This window comes from Lacerta agilis, chromosome 2, assembly GCF_009819535.1.
Source record: "Lacerta agilis isolate rLacAgi1 chromosome 2, rLacAgi1.pri, whole genome shotgun sequence".
Lineage (NCBI taxonomy): Eukaryota > Metazoa > Chordata > Lepidosauria > Squamata > Lacertidae > Lacerta > Lacerta agilis.
The window spans coordinates 1,205,454-1,223,081 of NC_046313.1; the positions used below are offsets into that span (position 1 = coordinate 1,205,454).

The window sequence follows — 17,628 nt, forward strand, 5'->3', positions numbered from 1 at the left end:
CCGCTACCGCGATGCCGAAGCCCCAGTTTGGCTAAGGGGGAAGGGAGCTCTCCCTTTCCACTCAAGAAAGGAGCCACAGAAGGTGTCATGTAGCCAGGATCTGGAGGGGGCTGTTGAAAGGGAGGTGAAAAATTGCCTTGCCATCCTCCACTCCCCACGGAGTGGAATGGGAAGCGTCGTGGATGGGGTGGGGTGAGTGGATCTGGAGAAATAAACACTTGAAGGAGCTGCGGGGCGGAAGAAAGAGGAAGCCAACCGTGGTTTGAGAGGAGCGGGAAGCGGGAGAAGATCGGCCTCGACTGGGGAAGAGACTAGCGGCCCAAGATGCAGCAAAGGCACGCAAGGCAGAAATCACGCAACCCTAGGCAGGATCATGCAAAGCGCGTTCGTTCAAGGAAATCCGGGTGTCTGCCCAAGCCCTTCAGTACGTCCACGCGAGCCGATCTCCCGCTCGGCGAAACGTCCGGGGTCTTGAGCCCATCGGCGACTGGCATCCAGATAGGGATCCTGGATACCAGGGCGGGGAGGAGGTCCAGGTCACCCGGAGAAAGACCCGTTGGAAAGGCTGCAGTGTGGGTGTGACTGAACATCGTCCGTCCAGGCACTCCCCATCCCCTCAAAAAATCTGCTGGTAAATAAGTTCTCTCTCCAGGGTTACACACACACACACACACACACACACGCCCCGCGCCAGCACACTCGGAAGCGGGGATGGCTGGCCTAGAAAAACTAGTAGATGCCCAACGCGGGATGGCAAGGGCCGGGGAGACACGGGGACCCCGGCGCCTGGAAAGCTCTTCCGCGGCGCGCGCCTTCCTCGCGATGGACAGAAGCTCCTTGCCGAGAAAACAGACGGGCAAGCGCGGAGCTGGCAGCTTTGTAGCTTATCGCAGCTCGTCGGGAGGGAGGAGAAGGACCGTCCCTCGCGAAAGCCCCGTCGGACGGCGTGGGGGTGACAGAGTCCCGAAATGGCAGTGTGCCCGTGCCCCGCCTCCCCGCCAGCTTTGCGCAACTAGATGAACTGGGACCCTCGACCCTCCAAGCCGGCCTCCCTATGAAGCTGCAAAGGCGCTAAGGGAGGCCCGCCGGGCTCCCGGGAAACGCGCGTTCGCAGCCTCGAAGGGGCGGCCGTAGGGCAGGCGAAGAAGAGGCGGACTCACGCTTCTCTCGGAAGTGCCGGCCTGGGAGATGGTGCCGTTGAGCCCCACGAGCGACGGCAGCGTCTGGGACATCCAATTGGTGACCATGGCCATGGTGCTGAGCACGGCGCCGATCTTGAGCAACGGCACGGTCATGTCGCCCCCTGCCTCATGCCCCTCGCCCTCCGGCGAAGCCCGCGGCGCAGCCCGCCTCCCGGCTCATCTGCCCCGTCGGGCACGCGCCGGCCTCCGCCCCGCTCTCCCTTCCTGGCCGGGCCGCGCGTCTCCGTCTGCCGAGGCGAAGGAAGCAGTCGAGAAACGGGGCGCTTCGCGCGCCCCTCCTTATAACAGCCCCGGCCTCTCGCAGCCGCTCTGACGTCACGCCGCCACTGGCCACAGGCCGGCTCAGCGGGGGGGGGGCAGCGCAAATTAAAGGGAAGGTGCGTGTGGCTGGGGGCGGCGGGGGGGTAATTCGGTTTGGGGCTTGCACTTCGGGTTGCAGCCCACTCCTGAGCCAAGAGGAGCTGCCCTCCTGCGCGCGCTTACTTCGGAGGAAACCTCCACCGAACGCACGCAGGTTTGTGTCCGTGCAAGCCATGCAATAGGAGCGGGGTGCCTGAAGAAAGAAACGCACAGCTCAGGGAATACTAAGAGTGCAGGGCGGATAATCCGATTTCAGGATAATCCGCTCTCACCCCAACTCCTGCGCCAAACTAGCGCACTTCATTGCTCACTGGACAAGGTTTCCCCCTCTTCTCAGTTTGCAGACTCCTCCACCTGCCTCCCTGCAAGGAATTATGGAGCTTCTCTCAGGCTGCGGCGGCGGTGGGGGGGGGGCTGGATTAAACCTGCGTTCCTCAAATAAGCGTTCCAAATTCCAACTAAACTTTCCAGAAGGGTGGCCATCTGTGGTAGCAAAGACAGCAAAAACTCTTGTGGCCCAAGAGACCACCTAAGGAAGATCGCAGACGACGCTAACTCTAGCCGCCCGCCCATCTGCTCAACCAGCGCTCTTGCTGGCGTCAGCCACCCCTTCAGGGGTTCACCTGCCTGCTCATCATCTTCAAAGGTGATATGCTAGGCCGCCGTCTGCCAGCAGTGCCCTTCTGCCGCCTACCTGGAAGAGACGCAGGTTAGTCTCTGCGCAAAATGGACAGGTCTGATAGCAGAAAGGGCACTATCCGGAAATCATTTCAATCATTTCAACCTACCAGAGCACTCCGCAGCTGACCTTAAGGAGGCCAGGCTTGAGCAAAGGCACTTACAGTACTTCGAAGGGAAACTCCAGTGGGGAACTGCTGAATTACAATTGATCCAGCAATTCAGTCGTGTCACCTGTGGCCTGAATCAAGATTACAGCTGTTGTTGCTGTTGTTGTTGCTTTTATTAGGCTACATGTGTTAATTATCTTACCAATGCCAGGAAGCTTCTGTGGGGTCACGGCAACTAATTTCCTTTCAGGGAATCATCACTGTCTGCTCATTTCACTTCCCCCAGCCCTTTCTAAACTTTTTCCTCTACATTCTTACAGTATGTAACTGCACAGTTGACAAGCTGGAACATGTGTAGAGCCGAGGAGAGCAACCAAGATGATCGATGGTCTGACAACCAAGTCTTACGAGTCTTACAAGAAAAGAGATTCCGAATAAACATCAGGAAGAACTTTCTGCTAGTAAGAGCCATTTGACAGCAGGGGCTTGTTGGCTCTCCTTCCTTGGAGATTCTTAAGCAAAGGTTGGGTGGTCAAATCAAATCAAACTTTATTCATGTAGCCAACAGGCCATTGCGACTAAAGGTTGGGTGGTCATTTGTCATGGATCCTTTCATGGGTGTAGCGGGGGGGGGGGGCAGGGGGCAGCTCTAAAACAATAGAAATACTTAACTGACCAATCATCTCGGTTCTGCCCTCCCTAACAAAAGTCCTGCCCCCTGCTAACAAAAATCCTGGCTATGTCCATGGATGCTTTAGCTGATATTCCTGCATTTCAAGGGGTTGGACTAGATGACCCTTGGCACCCCTTCCAACTCTGCAATTCTATGATTTTCATGAGATAGACAACAACAATTCCCACTATCACCACCATATGTATAATATATATGCTTGCCAGCTCAAGATTATGCTTTCTGTATACAGTGAAGTGTGCTCTTGTCCACCAAAGTGTTCCTTGTTTGTCTTCCCAATAGTGTGTCAATTTCAAACACCAGAGATGCCCCAGCTCCACTTTTGCCAATGCTACTTCTATCACAAAAAAACTGATTCTCTCTGCTGCTGTATCTTGAGATCTCCCTGACCGTGCTATGCATGTTTACAGAGCAAGCCCCATTGGACTCAGTACATAGGGTGTAGACTGCGACACTATGCCCAATTACAAGCCAGTGTAGCCAAGTGGTTAAATGAACACAGTGGGGCTTGCTTGTGAGTATCTGCAACTGCATGAATTCCAAATTACTCTCATGGAGGGACTATTCCTCAGTGGTGCAGCATGAGATTTGCATGGCCAAGGTCTGAGGTTCAAACAGGTTCCTATCTGAAATCATGGAGACCCACTTCAAGCCAGTGTTGACAACACTAAGCAAGAAGGACATTTAGTACAAGGCATTGTCCTCAATTCAGAAAGATGTAATTCAGAATAACTGCACAAAAGGTTGCACAACTTCTACACACACACACACACAAACACCTGTATGCTTGGGTTAGGCTTCCAGTAGTAGGCTAGAGCAGGGGTAGCCAATGATGCCCTCCAGATGTTGTCAAGAATGATGAGAGTTGGAGTCCAACAAGAAGTCAACAACAACATCTGAAGGACACCACACTGGTTGCCCCTTAGGGCAGGCATCCCCAAACTCGGCTCTCCAGCTGTTTTGGGACTACAGTTCCCATCATCCCTGACCACTGGTCCTGTTAGCTAGGGATGATGGGAATTGTAGTCCCAAAACAGCTGGAGGGCCAAGTTTGGGGAGGCCTGCCTTAGGGTGTGGGAGTTGTTTGCTGCCTGGTTTGGTTTTTACTGTTGCATCATTATAGCACAGGTGCTCTGCTTATGTTGCTTTTATCTGCCCCATTATTTGATATTGATGGAGGCAAGGATTTTAGTCTTGGAGGATTCTTTCTTTTACTAGCCATGCAATTCAGCCAAAGTCAGATCCTTACAAGACTGCAATCCTATACCTACTCAGTGGGGCTTGCTTCTGAGTAGAAATGCATAAGATTGCATTGTAAGTCACTGTTTTCAATGGGAAAAGTAAATGTGCTCAATGTTGCAATCCTGTGCAACTTCCTAGAAAATAACATTGTAGGGCTTTCTTCAAAGTAAACATACAGAATCAGGCCGTACATCTTCCCCATTGAAATCAACTGGACAAGCAACAAATCAGTTTGCTTGGATCATACCCTCTGTGTTATAATTTGGGGGTGCAATATTTGCTATTACGTATCTGTGTAAGTCACACATACAGTCATTTCATGAAAAAATGTATATCTGTTTATAATTATTCAGGGGCAACTGGTAGCATCCTTTGTCAGTGATGTGGTGTTTTAGCACTAAACCAGGTGTAAAAAGCAATATCTACAAGCAAGGAGCATTGGAAAAGATCCATCTGCATTGATTGTGCTTCTTATGCTATGATTTTTTTCCAATTTGCCAGATAGAAAAGCTCGTATTTCTGTACAGATTAGATGTATTATGTTGGTGCACTGAGCCATAATACAATCTTTTTGCAGATTTAAAGTAGAAACGGCAAACTTCTATATGCTTGTGGAATACTATATTCTACAAACCATCTTCCCAAACCTCCAGATACAGGCACAGTTCTTTTCCAGTCCAGCTGCAATCTTTCATCTGGAGATGCAAGATAATGAACATTGGACTTCATCATGAAATGCATGTGCACTGCTGTTGAGCTTTGACCCGTCAGAGAATGGGAAAGTATATGCCATTCTCTTAGATTTCAGAACACAAGAAGGTGAGATGATTATTGTTAGCCATGGAATAACAAGACATGAAGTTGTGGGTTGTCAATGAAAATCACTGAGAAAGAGGCACATTTAAATGTTTGTGTAAATCAGTAAGCCCTAGTTGAAGGATACATTAAAACAGGCTTAGATTTAAAAAACTAGCAGAAAGCCTAGTGGTATTTGAGTAATGGAACACATTGTCTAAGGTGGCTGCAGAGTCCTTTTTCTTGAAAGTTTTCAAAGAGAGAGAGAGAGAGAGAAGAAAGACCAGACTGGCATCTGCTAGAGCGGTTTAAGAAAAGTTTGCATTTTTTTAAAATAGCCCTTTACTGGTAAGATATGAATTTCCCAGAAGTCCTGTTCGTTAAAAATGTGGATTTTTCTACAGGACTGGGAGATGTACTTGCTTAGGGTAGTCAGTCAACAGCAGCAGAGAATCTCATAGTGTGGCAGAGGTGCTTGCTTACCTGACCTTCCAGCAGTTAAGTTGCTGCCATTTACTGTGCAAGGTGAGTTGGTGGTGAGGTTGGTGTAGTGCAAACATACCATCAGCACTCCTGCCAGTGTGTTTGCACCACCTCACTCTGTCTACCACCTCCCCCTTCCCCTCCTGATAAGCTGCAGAAACTCACCTGCGAGAAGGTCAGGTAAATGCCTCTGGCCAGCTGTGCCAGCTTCTGCTGGTCAATGGGGCCAAATGAGGCCCTTCAAACAACCCCTTGATTCTGTAACATTTTACAGGAGATTCAGTACACCAGTGAGCAACAAAACTGCAAATGAAAAACAGCAAGTTAATATGTTATAATGGTGAATGAGGAAATTATGGCTCTGCAGCCATTCAAAACAGCTGGGACTCCTGCCTGAAGGGATGCAGATGGAAGGGCAGCAGAGCCCTCTAGTGGTGGCTGTCAGGATCCTAATTCATCTCTCCATTCAGAAATTGGAAATAGCTTTCTTCTTTGGACAAAAAGCTAGTGACTTCTCAATTTTATCCTGATGCAGGACCCACCTTTTGCTCCAGCCTACAACATATCACAAACAGAGCACGGCAGGACATCCATTGGAAACCAAACCAACCACAAAACAGGGGAAGCACCACTGCTGGGGAAAAGAAGAGAGGGGGGGGGATATAGTTCAGAGATGGGGAACCTGCGACTTTCCAGATGGCACTGAACTAGAACTTCCATCACCCCTGGCCATTGGCTATGCTGCCCGCAGATGATGGGAGTTGTGGTCCAAAACATCAAGAGGGCGCCAGTTTCCCCACTCATGCCACCCCCACCCATTTTCAAGGGGGTGGGGAGGATCCCTCCTCAAGTGCACACGTCTAACTGTAGTGACATGAGAGCATGACAAGAGCCATGCTGGATCAGGCCAAGGACTCATCTAGTCTAGCATCCCATTCCAAGGTGGCCAACCAGATGCCTATAGGATGTGTGCAAGCATGACCAGAGTGTAAGAGCCCTCCCCCCTCTACAATTCCTAGCAACTGAACGTGGAGGTAGAACAGAGGCTATCAGTGTCCATCTGTTGGCTTTCTGTCATCCATCCTCTGAATGTGATCATTCCATTTTCATTCCTGCCTCTTTCCACCTGCAGGCCTGTCAACCACAACCAGCCAAGTGGGAGAATGCTACCGGTTGCCCTGCTTGCCCGTATGGCTGTTTATTTGCAATGTTATAAGCTCATTACTGCTTTTACTAGACACCAGGAACAAACTATGCCTATAAATAAAACCACCAATTAACATATGTCTTTTGATTCTGTTGTTATATTGCTCCGTCAATAGAGGGATATCATGAAACTCCTAGAGAGAAAATTGACTGCAAATGTATTGATTGCAAATAGAATAATTTTACAAAAATGCTAGTGAAATGGGAGGGGATCCATATTGTGTCAAATACAGTGGATAAAAAGAAATTTACATCCTTTAAGTGTCTGTAAGAGAAAAGAGCACTGGAAGTGTGTATTCAGTCATTCTTCAGCAATATGATCCAAAAATTTCCAAAAATTTCCATGATGTCTCTTTTTTTAAAAGCATATTTTATTCTGCTCTCGCTAATAATGGGAAATGCATGGAGCTAACTGAGGCACTAAAGCTTGAGAGCATGGTAAGACGAGGTCAGGAGTCACGAGCAGCCAGATCTGTGCATGTCTTGTGCAACCTGATCACATCATACCAGCAAGCAGAGAATCTGGGCTCTGGAACTGGATGCAGGCAAACACTTGAGGCAACGCCAGCAACACCTAGAAGAGTCTCAGAAGCCAAGGTTATTCCTGTGCATGTATATTCGGGGCTACGTCCCCTCAAGTTCAATGGAACCTTTTCTCAGGTGTGTGCATGCAACAAGAGTGGAAAACCATCCAGTGATAACCATGGCCAATTAAGAGAGATATATAGAGATGCTTAATTTGCATCATTTATACAAAGTGCAGAATCTAAATGGGATTTCATGCAATTTTAGCTATTTCTCATTTTTCTTCTAGTTTTGGTCAGCATGTGGAAGGGTAGCGATCATAAAACTTCACGGAGGATAAGGCTGCTTACTATGGTGGCTCTGTTCTCCCCCTGAGAACCAGTCGCCGGGAAGCGCAAGTGGGGAGAGAGAGGGGCTGCGGTGCTCAGGTCCTGTTTCCAGGCTCCCACATTGGCATCTGGCTTGTTACTGTGAGGACAGGGTGGGCCTTTGGCTTTTCCCAATGGGGCTCTTCTAACGTTCTTAAGAAGTGCTTTTCAAAGGCAAAAACAAAACCAACAACTCTGCAATAGATCTCAATTGAGTGGACTACATAAGAAAAATAAGCATGTGGTGTCCATTGATTCTAAAATAAAATGTTGTGCATACACAGCCTCTGCCTCTGGCTTCTGAGATTTCCTTAGGCAATTCCTCCATAAATCTTTCTGGAATGATGAGAGCTAGTTTCTTAAAGGGAGCCTAACGTTGTTAGGTAAACACTCAGTACCATCTTTTTCATTTCCCCCTCCTCAGCTTATGTGGAATCACAGCATAAATATAACCTCTAGATATGCAATGAAAGGAGAGACCTGGGATCACAGCGAAAATGCCTCAACCTTGTCAAACATGCAGCCTCCTGAGTGACATGTCAAGAGAGATTTAAACAGGCAGGCACATATAAGGTACAAATGACATTAGATATGAGCAACAGAGATAAAAATGATTTCCAATGAATGCTAAAGTGCAATGGGGGGTGGGGGACCCTGAACCCAGAATCCCTAATTCTTCACCACCATTCCCTCCAAGCAATGCGGCACACTGAACAAATCAGAGGATCGGAATGCAGGTCTTGTATTGCCTTTCTTAAAGAAAGGTGATCGGTCGATAGGTTTCAATTATCAAGGAGCTAGACTCCTGTCAATAGTTGGAACAATTTTCATTGCAGCAAAACGTCTGCTGGGCAGGCAGAGGGTGTAATCCAGGAGGTGGGACCTACAGCTTGCTAGGGGGCCAGATGCTAATGTCTCCCTCTTTATGCAGACCAAGTGTGGCATGTAGACAGGACTGCCCATCTGCCCATTCCCTGATGTTGCAGCTGAGCAGCTGATCTTAGGGGACTGGAAAGTGCCATGCAGGAAGATATGCAAACCACTCATGGCTCTTTGCAAGCCCTGACAATCAACTTTGCAAGTGACGATCCACTGATTGGCACCACCTGCAAATCCCTTTGACCCAGCTGCGTCTTTACATGACATCAGGCATAGGACAGGTGGGCATGGCTTGGCCACATTGTCTGCTGGGCACAATAGGGAGGGCAAAGGCTTCCCAGCACTGGTGTAATCATATGCATCAGGATATTCAACATGGCAACCTCAGATATTGTTGGACTGCAACTCCCTAGGCAGCATGGCCAATTGTTAGAGAGGATGGATTTTCTAGGTCCAGGGGCTTCTCATTCATGCCCTTAGCTATGGCACAAGTGCAGGGCTCCCTGGGAAGGGACCATGGACCAGTGGAAGAGCACATGCTTTCCATGCAGAGGATCCTTGCTCCATTCACTTTGTTGTTTGCTGTTGTTTAGTCGTTTAGTTGTGTCCGACTCTTCGTGACCCCATGAAACAGAGCATGCCAGGCACTCCTGTCTTCCACTGCTTCCCGCAGTTTGGTCAGACTCATGCCAGTTGCTTCGAGAACACTGTCCAACCATCTTGTCCTCTGTCGTCCTCTTCTCCTTGTGCCCTCCATCTTTCCCAACATCAGGGTCTTTTCTAGGGAGTCTTCTCTTCTCATGAGATGGCCAAATTATTGGAGCCTCAGCTTCAGGATCTGCCCTTCCAGTGAGCACTCAGGGCTGATTTCTTTAAGGATGGATATGTTTGATCTTTTTGCAGTCCATGGGACTCTCAAGAGTCTCCTCCAGCACCATAATTCAAAAGCATCAATTCTTCAGCGATCAGTCTTATTTATGGTCCAGCTCTCACTTCCATACCTCACTACTGGGAAAACCATAGCTTTAACTATGTGGACCTTTGTCGGCAAGGTGATGTCTCTGCTTTTTAAGATGCTGTCTAGGTTTGTCATTGCTTTCCTCCCAAGAAGCAGGCATCTTTTAATTTCGTGACTGCTGTCACCATCTGCAGTGATCATGGAGCCCAATAAAGTAAAATCTCTCACTGCCTCCATTTCTTCCCCTTCTATTTGCCAGGAGGTGATGGGACCAGTGGCCATGATCTTATTTTTGATGTTTTTCACTAGAACCTTCAATGAAAAGGGTCAGGCAATAGGTGGTGGGGAAAGACCTAGGCCTGAGACATGCCAGTTGCTGGATTTAGTTTGTGGTTACTCTGGAAAGGGTACTAAAATATCTTGTGCCTGGCTCTCTTTTGTGGCTACACTGATGAGCAGGTGAAATGAACTTGGTACAGGTAAGACTGAAGTGAGAGACAGAGAGGTGGCACCAGGTGGGTGAGCAAAAGGAATAGAACAATGATTTAATCACCAGAGTGGCTGAAATCTAGGATCTGCTGATCTCGTCATACTCCTAACTGAACAGTCACCACTAATCTTGGCTTCTCAAACTGTTGCTGAGGCAGCAAAATGTGGATTCCTTTTCAAATCCAGCAAAACAAGTAGCGCCATTCATCAATTTTTCTTTTTTAAAAAGCACACCACACCCCTCAATTTATCATGAAATAGCTATCAACACAGCCAGCACACTACACTGGTAACAACTGATTTGTCTAGCTCAGCTTTTTATTATCCGCAAATGCAGGTATTTAACATGAAATAACCACCACCTGATGAATTAGCTCGGCTGCTGCAGAGCCCAGGAAAATCCATAAAACAGAGCTATGGACCTGATCCAGCCAAAGTTAAGTACATCTAACTTCCAATCCCATGCACGTTTACTAAGAAGTAAGTCTTGCCAAGTTCAGCGGGGCTCAGTCCCAACTAAGCAAGCAGAACACTCTGCCACAGAAATAAATACAACTTAAAAGTGCAACCTTTGGGTTGGATCATGAACCAGGACAAAATGGAATCATATAATGGGGTATTTTTAAGAAGAGTTTGGATTTGAATTTGATATCCCGCTTTATCACTACCCGAAGGAGTCTCAAAGTGGCTAGCATTCTCCTTTCCCTTCCTCCCCCACAACAAACACTCTGTGAGGTGCGTGGGGCTGAGAGACTTCAGAGAAGTGTGACTAGCCCAAGGTCACCCAGCAGCTGCATGTGGAGGAGTGGAGACACGAACCCGGTTCACCAGATTATGAGTCTGCCACTCTTAACCATTACACCACACTGGCTTTTAGCTGTGTTAGTACATGGAGTCAAAACACGGACTTACTAAGCAAGCCAATGGAAAGTATCTCAGCCTCCTTGATTCTTAAGTGTTTTGCTTCAAATATAGAAGGGGAATTTAGCAGCAGCAGCAATTGGAAGTGTGCCAAAAGGATTTCCCTGGTTGCTGTATCATGTCTGCAACCCTCCTGCTGCTTGAATGAATGGAACTTGCATCCCCAAAATTGATGGCTGTATTGTGTTCATGCAGCTCAAAGCTGCACAAGTTTCTTGGGTGGTAAACCTTGCTGTGCTCCTTGGAATTTACTCCTAAGTAAATAATAAGCGTAAGATGGCTGCCTTAGCATGAGACACGGCTTAAATTGACTAGGGCATGTCTAGTTGTGTGTTGGAGACCAACACTGGCTAACCAAACGGATTAAATGAATGGCTGCAATTACTTCACATTTTAAAATTTTTCAGTTAAATCTGAGAAGCAGCTCAGAATCTAAGAGCACTTGTCTTGCACACAGAAGCCCCCATATTCAGTTGTGGCTCTATCAGTCTATTTGACACATACACACCCTTCCCCAGAATTTGAAATGCCATAGATCATACATTCTGGACAAATGCCCATCTTAACTAATAAGTGGGCTGGGCTTGAACCTGATGTTTGATCCTTGGGCAAGATGGACAATAGCAATAGATGGAAGGACCAATCAGGGAATTCAACCTGAGTTGACTTACATAGCTGCACTGCTCAGCCACTTCTGCCTTCTGCAAATAGGTTCTCATGAGGGTGTTCTTATCCAGCCCTCAAAGGAAAGCATCCCAAGTCTAGTGGACACAAGCCAGATGAAGCTACCTTACAGCTATGTACCTGATCTCCCTCCTTTGGCCCACAGGTAGTTTCAGTGTATCTGAAGAAGTGTGCATGCACACGAAAGCTCATACCAAGAACAAACTTAGTTGGTCTCTAAGGTGCTACTGGAAGGATTTTTTCCCCCTCTTCTGGCTGCTTGTGATGTCATAATGGACCACAGAGGAAAATCAGCCAAGATTCCAGACCCAGATGCTTGTGGAGCTAGACCATTTGGTGCTCTGGCTGGCATGAATCCAGATAATGAATCTAGCTAGGATGGACTTGGCCATGCCTGAATACAACTGTTCCAGTGGGTGAAATGACTTCCTGAAAGGAGAAGTCTATCACCACCAACCCATTCCTATGGAAACTACACACTTGATCTTAGCCAAAAGGCCGAGAAGCGATGGAAACTATGGAAACTCATTGCGACCCAGTCTGTCAGTTTTTACATTTGTGTGATGGTACTTCTTTGTTATCCTATGGAATGTGACAAAAATCAAAACTCTTAAACATTTGGAGTTCTGCAGGACAGTACCATTAGTTCTTGTGCAGTGTTCCTGATCTGGTGTCCAGGGAGCTATCAGGTGTAATAGTAGGTTTCAGATTGCATGTATAACCCAACATTTCATTTATCAAAACTGTGAATTTCTGATCCAAAATCTGTTTGAAAATGTTACATCAACCCTGGAAGAAGAGATGTGGGGAAATAATTGCAGAAGTCGGGTGCCCTCCCAAAACAGCCACCTGGTCATATGACGGAACTGGATATTTGCCTGTTGAACGGTAGAGTATCTTGAATGAAAGTAGGACCCATTAACAGTTGTATGCTGCCATCCTGTGGATACAACTGGAACATCACCTGTTTTGATATATCATTTTGATATATCTTTACTTGGTGGATTCTGCTTGCCCAATGGAATGATCTCCCTCCTCTTCCACTACCTGTGCTGCTCTGAGGGATCTCCTTATCCTCCAGAGAGCAAATTTTGGGGAGAAGAGGGGGCAGGGCGGATCCCTGCTGCCTATCAGAGCAGCCCCAATCCCATTCCTACTTGTGTGCAATCAGGAGGGGCGGGGATCCCTCAGCTGGGAAGAGAGGTTCCCCGTTGCCTAACTGAGAGATCCCCGCCCCGCTCCTGCTTGCACGCAAATAGGAGTTGGGAGGCTGCTCCGGTGGGAAGCATGAAGCCTCCCTTCACAGCTTAATTGCAGGGCTCAGGGAAGGTGGAGGCAGCCTGGAAGCTGCATCTTAGAGCCCCTGCGCCAACACCCTATGGGGACTTCCGAGCAGCTCCTGAAGCCAGCCAGAGCCAATTGCTCTGGGCTGCTGAGACTGCCGCTGCTGCATTTCCTGGGGACATTAGATGAAATCCGGGGACATTCCGGGGATGGAATTTGTCAGGGGACTTATTTGCAAATCCGGCGACTGTCCCTGGGAAACTGGGACGTCTAGTAACCCTAGTAGTTCAGATGCCTCCATATGCCCCAGCTGCAACAAAACATGCCACAATGGACGCCATAACTCTCCAACAGTTTGATGTTTCTTCCATTTTCTCGCAAGACAGACATATGCCGAAAACATCAACCAGAGGGCTGCATGGTTGTGTATGTCTCTCTCTTCCAGGGGGGGGGGGGACTTCTGTATTATTGGCCAGTCCTTGTAAACTGCCTCAAGAATCCTTTGGTAGGAACACAAAGTGAAAATCTTTAAAATAGCAAACAAATAGGTTGCTACTTCTTAAGGTGCTACGAGGCTCTTTGTAGTTTCTTATGAAGAGAGCTCTCTTCTGAAAACTGGGTCTTCTCCCAGATCTTTATTCACTGCAGTTGACATACTCTTCCATTTATATTTATTCATTAAACTTGTCTCCCGCCTTTCCTCCCAAAGGAGCCCAGGGTGGCAAACATCAACATGGTAAAACAATACTTACTCACACCTGTCTGTCAATCTTCACATGACGCCAGTCTTTAGGTCAGGCTTCTTCGACCTTGGCCCTCCAGGTGTTTTGAGACTACAATTCCCATCATCCCTGACCACTGGTCCTGCTAGCTAGGGATCATGGGAGTTGTAGGCCAAAAACATCTGGAGGGATGGTTGAGGAAGCCTGCTTTAGGTCAATGAATACAATAAAGGCTTCATAGTTACAGAGCACATGCAGAGGTTGAGCACAGGCTTATTCCTAAGCACAAGAGGAACCCTGTGACTCTGGAGTCCTTATTAGTGCTGACTTCCTTGCAGCGCCTGATGGCTCACAAAGCAAATCTGGGCAGGAAAATAATGGGTCAGAGACTGCAATATGCTACAGTAAAATTATAAATAATAGAATGGAAATTAATGTATTTGATTGACAGATCACATTCAAAGTCTATGAAAATTCCTTTCTATCATCTATGTTTTGCCTACTACCCATTTTAGCCTCACAACTACAGTAGATTAGGCTGAGATAAGCACTACACCAGGCGGGCTCCACATATTCTTCCCCCTTGAGCCATCTGATATTGTTCCTCACTGGCATGTCCTAGAGGCACGAAACATATACCCTGCCTTGTTGTTCATGCACCCTGTGCCAGTCCCCTCTGTGAATCCTTCTGATGTGGTTCTGCATTTAGACATTCTTGCTCTGATCTGATTTCCCCGTGGGTTGTGTTGTCCCATTGCATCCCCTTTCTTTCCTGTCAATCATCATTTGTTCCGGGTTGTTCCTCTTCCTGTCTTTCAGCATATCCTGACATCCCTTGAGGCTGTTTATTTCTGCAATGTCTCACTGAGGCTGTACATGAGGGATGATGGCAGCTCCATCCACTACGGAGATCCTGCATTGCCACTTCTTTGCAGCGATTGTCAGTAAAACTCTTTCTTTCAAAAATTATATTATATAACACAGTATCATTTTACTTAGTAAAGATTTTTTCCTGTCTTTCCATATTGATTTATTGGTTGGTTGGTTGGTTTGTTTGTTTGTTTGTTTGTTGCCTGTATAGGATATTCTGTTTTTTAATGTTTGGTGTTTTGTTGTGTTTTTATATATGCTGTGAGCCGCACAGAGTGGCTGGGGAAACGCAGTCAAATGGGTGGGATATAATAATAGTAATAGTAATAATAATAATAATAATAATAATTTGTCCTCTTTTTTCTCAAGAACATTTGGTCCCTTCTCATGCTCTCATAAGAGCATTATCAAGGCTGGAGGTCCAGCTCTTGCAAACTATAGTCCAAGAGTAGCACTTGAATGTGCAACCCCCTCGCTCTCAAGTGCAAAGATCTGCAAGAAGGTCATGAAGCTGACAAGCTGTTCTTCTCATCCAGAGATAAGATCAGTGCTTTTTTTCTGGGAGGACACAGGGGTACGCGTACCCCTAAACGTTTTGTGAATCTAAGTTTGGCCCATAGCTGTCAAGTTTCAGATTTGAAAATAAGGGATCAGCAGTCTCACCTATCCCGGGGACAGTCAGATGTCAGTGGTGGGCGGAGCCAGAAGCAAAAGTGGGCGGAGCAGCAATGTAAACTCCAAGCGGGCTCAGAGCAGAGCAAAGAGGAGGGCAGTCATGTGCTCCGCGCGATGGAGCCCCATTGTCTTCTTGTCTGATCCCATCAAAACAGGACAGGAAGCTGCAGCTGCTCAAAGGCAGCCAGGCTCCGCCCGCCAGCTAACCCTATTGGCCGGCTGAGGGGCTCGGCGGCAACGGATAGGGGCTGATGCAGGGGGAGGAATACACCCCCCTGTAAGCACGGGAAACGGCTCCCACTTGCTTTGAGGTCTGAGGCATTTCTCTCCAAGTAGGCGAGGTCTTCCCACCCAGTCCCTGGCCAGCAGGGGAGGAGCTGCTTCCATTAAAAACGGGAAATTTAAGGGAAATAAAAAATAAGGGAGAGCAGCGGGAAACTGCTTGAAATAAGGGAGAATCCCGGGGAAAACGGGATACTTGACAGCACTGGTTTGGCCTCCATGCGCACTCCGTACGGATGCCGTGCCCTCGGCTGCTCTACAGCTGGGGGGGGGGGAGGCAGAGGCCATCTTGTTGCCCCTCCCAGAGTGACACCCGGGGCGGCCCGCCCCCTCTGCCCCCCTTCCTACACCACTGAGTACCCCTAAACATTTTTTAAGGAAAAAAAGCACTGGATAAATTAACCACAAAGTGTCAATATTGCATCTATGGCAAAAGAGCTCCTCTGGATTCCCTGAAGGGAAATGGAAAGTCAGTTTTATACGCCTGAAAAGAGGGAGTAGACAATGCACAGCATCTTGCTGAACCTGCAAGAATTGTGTGAAAAGGCGGCAAAGGCAAGAGAGGTAAAAGTGACAAGTCTTTCCCTTTACCTCACCAGGGAGTTGAATCCGCTGTGGAATTTACAGTCAATCGTACCTCTGAAAGAGATGAGGGTCCTTTGAGCACAGTTGGAGCTTATGCACATTATCCCAAAGATGACATAGAACAAGATGGTGAAATTGGAAAAGAGATTCCACTCACCTCTGTGGGCCGCTGGAAGCCACTTCAGGACTGAGGCAAAATTGAGAACCTCTTCTCATTTTAACCACCCCTTGGTGGAGTGGCTTCATTGTGGCTGTAGATGTGAGAGGTAGGTCTTTTCAATTTAATCGTCTGCCCTTCAGAGCCTGTTCACATAATTCTCAAGAGTTTAAGCAAAATGTAACACATTATCTAGTCTGCAGTCACAATGAAGACAAACCAGCAGGAACCCAACCGACTCATGCAGGGAGAATCTGCAAGTTTAGCTCACAGAAAAAGAGGAGAGATCCTCCTGCAGACCAGGAATTGTTTAGTAACAGGAATAATAATGTTTTGCTGTTTCCAACAAAATGTTTTTTGTTTTTTTTAAATGTCAAACATCTAAAACTTCCCTATACAGGGCTGTCTTCAGATGTATTCTAAAAGTTGTGTAGTTCTTTATCTCCTTGACATCTGAAGGGAGGGCGTTCCACAGGGAGGGTGCCACCACTGAGAAGGCCCTCTGCCTGGTTCTCTGTAACTTCACTTGTCACAGTGAGGAACCGCCAAAAGCCCCTCGGAGCTGGACCTCAGTGTCCGGGTTGAACGATCAGGGTGGAGACACTTCTTCAGGTATACTGAAGCAGAGAGTAGGAACAAATGGACTGTTCTCCAAATGAAGAGAGGTAGACAGTGGAGCCCCCCACCCCAAAGATCAGAATCAGGACTTGTGCTTTTTAACCTACTCTAGAACAGGGGTGTCCAACAGGTTGATCATGATCTACTGGTAGATCCCCGGTCTTGGTAAATCGCGGTCAATCACTGGGTCCCTTTCCTTAGCGTTGGTAAAATAGAATCCAGCCCCACCCTCCATTGTTGCATGATCTGCAGAATGGAAGACGGAGTTTACTCGGTGGGTAAACTCTTTCTCCCTTGAGCTTAGGCTTGAATTTACAAAAATCTGTTCTTTCCTCCTACCTAAAAAAACCTCAACAACCTGTAGCTGAACCCCCCCAAAAGGGGGTAGATCACTGCCAGTTTTTAATTCTGTGAGTAGATTGCAGTCTCTTGGGAGTTGGCTACCCCTGCTGTAGAACATGGGTAGGCAAACAAAGGCCCAGGGACCAGATCTGGCACAATAGCCTTCTAAATCCAGCCTGTGGACGGTCCAGGAATCAGCATGTTTTTACATGAGTTGAATGCATCTCTGGGTTATTTGTGGGGCATAGGAATTCGTTCATTTCCCCCCAAAAAATATAGTCTGGGCCCCCACAAGGTCTGAGGGACAGTGAACCAGCCCCCTGCTGAAAAAGTTTGCTGACCCCTGCTCTAGAGTTAGGACTGAGCAGTGAGGTGGCCAAGTTTGCTGATGATACTAAATTGCTCAAGGTTATTAAAGCAAAAAAAGATTGTGAAGAGCTCCAAAAAAAGATTGTGAAGAGCTCCAAAAGGACCTTTCCAAATGGAGTAAGCATGTGCTAAA

The 17,628-nt window shown here is 47.5% G+C and overlaps 1 protein-coding gene across 3 annotated transcripts in view; it reads right to left on the reverse strand.

Moving 5' to 3' along the window:
• The window catches only part of OLFM2 (olfactomedin 2), a 170,660-nt gene that overhangs the window by 122,077 nt on the left and 30,955 nt on the right, over positions 1-17,628 (reverse strand). The window contains exon 1 of one of the 3 annotated variants that reach the window (XM_033136617.1): positions 1,161-1,435. The exons of 1 other annotated variant lie outside the window; for it this stretch is intronic. In XM_033136617.1, the coding sequence (XP_032992508.1) occupies positions 1,161-1,295 (135 nt within the window). In that variant the 5' untranslated portion in view covers positions 1,296-1,435. Of the gene's footprint in view, positions 1-1,160; positions 1,436-17,628 lie in introns of those variants that run through there. One more of the 3 variants, XM_033136626.1, reaches the window with a different exon arrangement.